Source organism: Otolemur garnettii, unplaced genomic scaffold (genome assembly GCF_000181295.1).
Source record: "Otolemur garnettii isolate 467f Iridium unplaced genomic scaffold, OtoGar3 scaffold00063, whole genome shotgun sequence".
NCBI classification, from domain to species: Eukaryota; Metazoa; Chordata; class Mammalia; order Primates; family Galagidae; genus Otolemur; species Otolemur garnettii.
The window spans coordinates 1,833,822-1,840,464 of NW_003852458.1; the positions used below are offsets into that span (position 1 = coordinate 1,833,822).

The 6,643-nt window shown below is 41.4% G+C and overlaps 1 protein-coding gene across 1 annotated transcript; it reads left to right on the plus strand.

The window, feature by feature from the left end:
* The first annotated feature begins 3,874 nt into the window (after positions 1–3,874).
* On the plus strand, positions 3,875–5,277 carry LOC100956081 (pre-mRNA-splicing regulator WTAP-like). Its single transcript, XM_012807095.2, has one exon. The coding sequence runs from the start codon at positions 3,987–3,989 to the stop codon at positions 4,497–4,499; it is 513 nt and encodes a 170-aa protein (XP_012662549.1). The 5' UTR covers positions 3,875–3,986; the 3' UTR covers positions 4,500–5,277.
* The last annotated feature ends 1,366 nt before the right edge of the window (positions 5,278–6,643 follow it).

Genomic DNA, 6,643 nt, shown 5'->3' on the forward strand with positions numbered 1-6,643 from the left:
AAAAAAAAAAAAAAAAAAGAACATTTGTAACTCATGGAAGGAAGTTAAAATATCAACATTTATAGAGTTTGGAAGAAGTTGATTCCAACCCTCTTGGATAATAGCCATCCTAATGTGTGTAAGATAGCATTCATTCATTCGTTCATCTAGTTGAAATCTGACACATTGTGCTAGGTGGACAGGGAAGTGGTCTGTTAGTAAAGGAAAAAAGTGAACAAGATGTTAGGCATAGTCCTTGCTTGAATCTTATAATCCACTTAGAAAAGTAGAACCATAATCTGAACTCTAATACATATTAAGCAGTTACCAGGTGCCAAGCGCTGCTAAATGCTTACCGTGTTTTCTCTCTGTTGGTCCTCTCCGCAGTCTTTTGAATTAGATACAACTGTAATACCATCTTCCAGAGGAGAAAAGTAGAACATCTCAGTGATTTGCCAAATGTCTAGATAGGCCAGAGTTGAAAGCCTAGTTGAGTTATCTCAGCTTGTGTTCTCTCTTTCAACAGAGGATGAGGTTAATCTCATTTTGTAAGCCTGACTTGAAGGGTTGAAGGAGCAGGACAAGACTTGCCAGGGCCTTCACCTGAGATAGTAGTCATCCATAGTAATAGGGTAATAACTTTTACTCCACAATCTAAATCTAGGGCCAGTGGCTCATGCCTATAATTCTAACATTCTGAGAGGCCAAGGTGAAAGGATTGCTTGAGCTTGGACTATTTGAGCTTGAGTGTTCAAGACCAGCCTGAGCAACATTGTTAGAACACAGACCCCAGTCCGCAAAAACAAAAGAGAAAGAAAAAAAAAAAGAAAAATGAGCTGTGTGTGGTGGCATATGCCTGTAGTCTCAGCTACTCTGAAGGCTGTGGCAGGAGAACCACTTGAGGCCAGGAGTTTGAGTTTCCAGTGAGCTATGATTATGCTACTCTAGTAGGGTGACCAGATTTTAACATTGGTAAAGTGGGACAACATGGTGGGGGCGGGGTGGGGGCGGGGCAGCGGACAGGGCAGGGCAGGGCCTGACAACAATGCAAACTTTGATAAGCAGTTCTTGATAAAAACTTCTCAACAATTATTTGTTATTATTACAGTTCAACATTATAAAATTAACAAAAAAAATACAAAACTCATATCCTGGAGAAATAGGCACATGGCAGCCGAAAACTGTATATTCCCTTCCTGTTCTCTGGCCTGTTTGGTGCATTCTTTCCAAAAATTGGGACTTTTTAAAAACACTGCAGGAGCGAGACCCGCAAATAAAGGGGAACGCTCAGGCTGCGGCGGGGCCGGCGGTGGGCGAGCAGCGAGGCCTCGGCCTCTGTGACTGGCGGCCCAGCGCGGCCTCGGTCCGGAGAGGATTCAAGATGACCAACGAAGAACCTCTCCCCTGAGGGCAATAAAGTGAGACTATGTCTCTAAAAAAAAAAAAAAAATAGGAAAGAAGTCATCACCTTAAAACAAAAGTGCAGGTAAAGCAGCAAGTGCTAATGTAGAAGCTGGAGCCAGTAATCCAGAAGATCTAGGAAAGATAATTGATAAAAGTGGCTATACTAAACAGTAGATTCCAATGTAGACAAAATAGCCTTCTAAAGAGAAGTCACTACCAGGCCTCGAAGCTTCAAAGAATAGGCTAGGTCTCTTGTCTGAGGCTAATGCAGCTGGTGACTTTAAGTTGAAACCAATGCTCATTTACCATTGCAAAAATCCTAGGGCCCTTAAGAACTATGCTAAATCTGTTCTGCCTGTGCTCTATAAATGGAACAGGCCTGGATGACAGAATGCTTGTATGCAGGTTACTGAATATTTTAAGCCCACTGTTGAGATCTACTGTGCAGACAAAAAGATTTTTTTAATATATTACACCTTGTTGACAATACACACAGTCACCCCAGAGCTCTAATGGAGGTGTACAAGGAGATTAATGTTATTTTCATTTCTATGGACACACATCCATTCTTCAGTCCAAGGATCAAGGAGGAATTTCAACTTTCAACTTTTATTATTTAAGAAATACATTGCAAGGCTGGGGGCGGGTTAGGAGGCCGAGGTGGGTGGATTGCTTGAGTTCATGAGTTTGAGACCAGTCTGAGCAAAAGCGAGACCCCACCTCTATTAAAAATCGAAGAACTGAGGCAAGAGGATTGCTTGAACCCAGGTTGGAGGTTGCTGTGAGCTATGATGCCATGGCACTCTACCCAGGGTGATAGCTTGAGACTCTGTCTCAAAAAAAAAAAAAGAAAAAGAAAAAAAGAAATACATTTTATAAGGCTAAAGCTGCCATAGATAGTTATTCCTGTGATGGATCTGGACAAAGTAAATTGAAAACCTTCTGGGAAGTATTCACCATACTAGATGTCATTAAGAACTTTGTAACTGGCTCGGCGCCTATAGCTCAACCGGCTAAGGTGCCAGCCACGTACACCTAAGGTGGCGGGTTCAAATCCCCAGCCCGGACCTGCCAAACAACAATGATGGCTGCAACCAAAAAATAGCCGGGTGTTGTGGTGGGCGCCTGTGGTCCCAGCTACTTGGGAGGCGGAGGCAGGAGACTCGCTTGAGCCCAGGAGTTGGAGGTTGCTGTGAGCTGTAATGCCACCGGGAGGGGGGAACAGCTTGAGGCTCTGTCTCAAAAAAAAAAAAAAAAAAAAGAACATTTGTAACTCATGGAAGGAAGTTAAAATATCAACATTTATAGAGTTTGGAAGAAGTTGATTCCAACCCTCTTGGATAATAGCCATCCTAATGTGTGTAAGATAGCATTCATTCATTCGTTCATCTAGTTGAAATCTGACACATTGTGCTAGGTGGACAGGGAAGTGGTCTGTTAGTAAAGGAAAAAAGTGAACAAGATGTTAGGCATAGTCCTTGCTTGAATCTTATAATCCACTTAGAAAAGTAGAACCATAATCTGAACTCTAATACATATTAAGCAGTTACCAGGTGCCAAGCGCTGCTAAATGCTTACCGTGTTTTCTCTCTGTTGGTCCTCTCCGCAGTCTTTTGAATTAGATACAACTGTAATACCATCTTCCAGAGGAGAAAAGTAGAACATCTCAGTGATTTGCCAAATGTCTAGATAGGCCAGAGTTGAAAGCCTAGTTGAGTTATCTCAGCTTGTGTTCTCTCTTTCAACAGAGGATGAGGTTAATCTCATTTTGTAAGCCTGACTTGAAGGGTTGAAGGAGCAGGACAAGACTTGCCAGGGCCTTCACCTGAGATAGTAGTCATCCATAGTAATAGGGTAATAACTTTTACTCCACAATCTAAATCTAGGGCCAGTGGCTCATGCCTATAATTCTAACATTCTGAGAGGCCAAGGTGAAAGGATTGCTTGAGCTTGGACTATTTGAGCTTGAGTGTTCAAGACCAGCCTGAGCAACATTGTTAGAACACAGACCCCAGTCCGCAAAAACAAAAGAGAAAGAAAAAAAAAAAGAAAAATGAGCTGTGTGTGGTGGCATATGCCTGTAGTCTCAGCTACTCTGAAGGCTGTGGCAGGAGAACCACTTGAGGCCAGGAGTTTGAGTTTCCAGTGAGCTATGATTATGCTACTCTAGTAGGGTGACCAGATTTTAACATTGGTAAAGTGGGACAACATGGTGGGGGCGGGGTGGGGGCGGGGCAGCGGACAGGGCAGGGCAGGGCCTGACAACAATGCAAACTTTGATAAGCAGTTCTTGATAAAAACTTCTCAACAATTATTTGTTATTATTACAGTTCAACATTATAAAATTAACAAAAAAAATACAAAACTCATATCCTGGAGAAATAGGCACATGGCAGCCGAAAACTGTATATTCCCTTCCTGTTCTCTGGCCTGTTTGGTGCATTCTTTCCAAAAATTGGGACTTTTTAAAAACACTGCAGGAGCGAGACCCGCAAATAAAGGGGAACGCTCAGGCTGCGGCGGGGCCGGCGGTGGGCGAGCAGCGAGGCCTCGGCCTCTGTGACTGGCGGCCCAGCGCGGCCTCGGTCCGGAGAGGATTCAAGATGACCAACGAAGAACCTCTCCCCAAAAAGGTTCGACTGAGTGAGACAGACTTCAAAGTTATGGCACGAGATGAGTTAATTTTAAGATGGAAACAATATGAAGCATATGTACAAGCTTTGGAGGGCAAGTACACAGATCTTAACTCCAATGACGTAACTGGCTTAAGGGAGTCTGAAGAAAAGCTAAAGCAACAACAGCAGGAGTCTGCGCGGAGGGAAAACATCCTTGTAATGAGACTAGCAACCAAGGAACAAGAGATGCAAGAGTGTACGACTCAAATCCAGTACCTCAAGCAAGTCCAGCAGCCGAGCGTTGCCCAACTGAGATCAACAATGGTAGACCCAGCGATCAACTTGTTTTTCCTAAAAATGAAAGGTGAACTGGAACAGACTAAAGACAAACTGGAACAAGCCCCAAATGAACTGAGTGCCTGGAAGTTTACGCCTGATAGAGGCCTGATGCCGTCGGACTATTCCGAAGAAGTGGCCACCTCCGAAAAAGTCCCCTTCTAGAACATGTAGAAACTTGAGAAATGTTTCTGTTTGAAGAAAATAGAGGGAGAAACAGAAGTCTTAAGTCTGGGGCACAGTGTGTCTTCAGACAATTTGGAGGAATGAAAACCTAGAGATTTTAAATCATGAATTGAACATGTAAAATTCCAGTAAAATGTAAAACAGAATATGCATCGCTCTTAACCTTGAGCATAGTGACTTAGAGACACTGTATATCAGTTTTGCCTATAAGACTGTGGACTTCACGATTGTTGTTGAACTTCTGGGTCAAAACTCAAATGAGGTGAATTTTACCTTTAAAGAGTTCATTTGCTAAGAAACAACTTTTACTAGTCATGAGAGAAATAATAGATGTCAGTACAAATAGTGCATATACTTTAACCATTTAGTTTGGGGCTCTATATTACTTGATTGAGCCTTACATCAATGTGGTTTTAATCAATGGTTTTGTTCTTTGAATGGTTGCAAAAACTGTAGATAATCTTTATCGAGGACTGTACAAACGTGAAGGTGTGGTCTCAAATTCAGGTTTAAACTGTTTCAAGCATTATAAACAAACATTCATTTCATAACTAGATTGTATATTGGCTGTGATGAGATTCACTGCGTTATTTTTTCCAGTAGCAAACTTTATGAAATACCCATTCCATTGGACAGGCACATGTTAAAAGAGCATTGTCTTTTGGTGTTAATGGGGGAATGTGTTCCTTCATTGTATTTGAGCCTTTTGTATTGCACTCTTGATATTAAATTAAATGTGCCTTGAAAAAAAAAAAAATAAAAACACTGCAGGATGCAGGACAAATTGTTAAAAAGGGGGGCGTCTGGTCACCATATACTCTAGTCAGGGTAAGAGAGTGAGACACTGTCTCAACAAAAAGAGGAAAAAAGAGAAAAAAAAGTATTATGAAATTTGTTTGTGAGTACGAAAATGGAGAATTCACCCTAATGCACTCCATCCTCTCCATTGATATTTTTATGGAGTAAAGGAAAAATGCTTCCAGGCCTCCAGCTGTGCCTCAAACAATGTGCCATAGGTACAAGGAGAGGGGGGAAACCAGGAGTAGAATCCTGGCCTAGTGACAAGTCTGACTCTTGTTCATTCCAGGATTCTACTTCTGTTTAACTCTATATTGACCATATATTGTTAAATAAAAATGGAGACCAGGACTGACCTTTGCCTGTGAGCCAATGGCCCACATTGAGGTCAGCAAAACTTATTTCCTGAAATGCCCCTTAAACAATAAAGGAAGCCTGAGGATTATTTCCTCATCAGAATGACTCAGCACATTGTAGCCAATCAGCTATGGCCTAAGTAACCTGCTTGCCCTAAAAGGAAAAGATGCTGTAAAATAACCCGGGAGGATTAAAAGCTCTCTGAGCTTCCTCTTTTATTTTTTAGAAACCTTAGTCTAAACTTTGCAAGAGGGCAATCTTACCTTTTGGTTTTGAAGTTTATATCAAGTTGAAAGAAATAAGAATATGCCACCCCCAAATATGGCCCTTTGACAAAAAAATTATTTTTGCACTAAAGGTCATTAATAACCAGCAAACAGAGGAAAAGCTCTATCTCCCTCCTTTTCTGCCTAAAGATAATATATAAACTCTCCTTTACTGGAGACAGTGCTAGACTCTATCAGCTCAGGGAGGGTACCCGAGGAATCTTCAAATGTACCTCACTCCATTCCTTTCCTCCCACATTCACCCTTCCACAGTTTCCCACGGTTGGAAGGCTAGAACCATTTTCTTTTGTCCTATCACTTCCTCACAAATTTCTTGTTCTTTATTAAAGCTACTACATAAGGCAGAGTTCTAAGACACTGCTTTGAGATGTGTTTCACTGAGGTTTCTTTCACATGATGTGTGTTCCTTTCATCAATCAACTTGTTTATTTTTCTCTTGTTAATCCATCTTGTGTTGTAGGTGTCGCTGCCAAGAGCTATGAGGGGTTGCAGGTTTTCTCCCTGACAAAATAAAGGTCTCTGCATTTTCTTTCCACTACTTGCATAGAAAACAAATACAGTAGGTATATATATTATCCCTGTGAATATATGAATGTCTGAATTTTCTGTTGACTATGTCTAGAAAAGAAATATATATAAATATGTATTCTGCCTATGAATAGCTGAATGTCTGGATTTTCT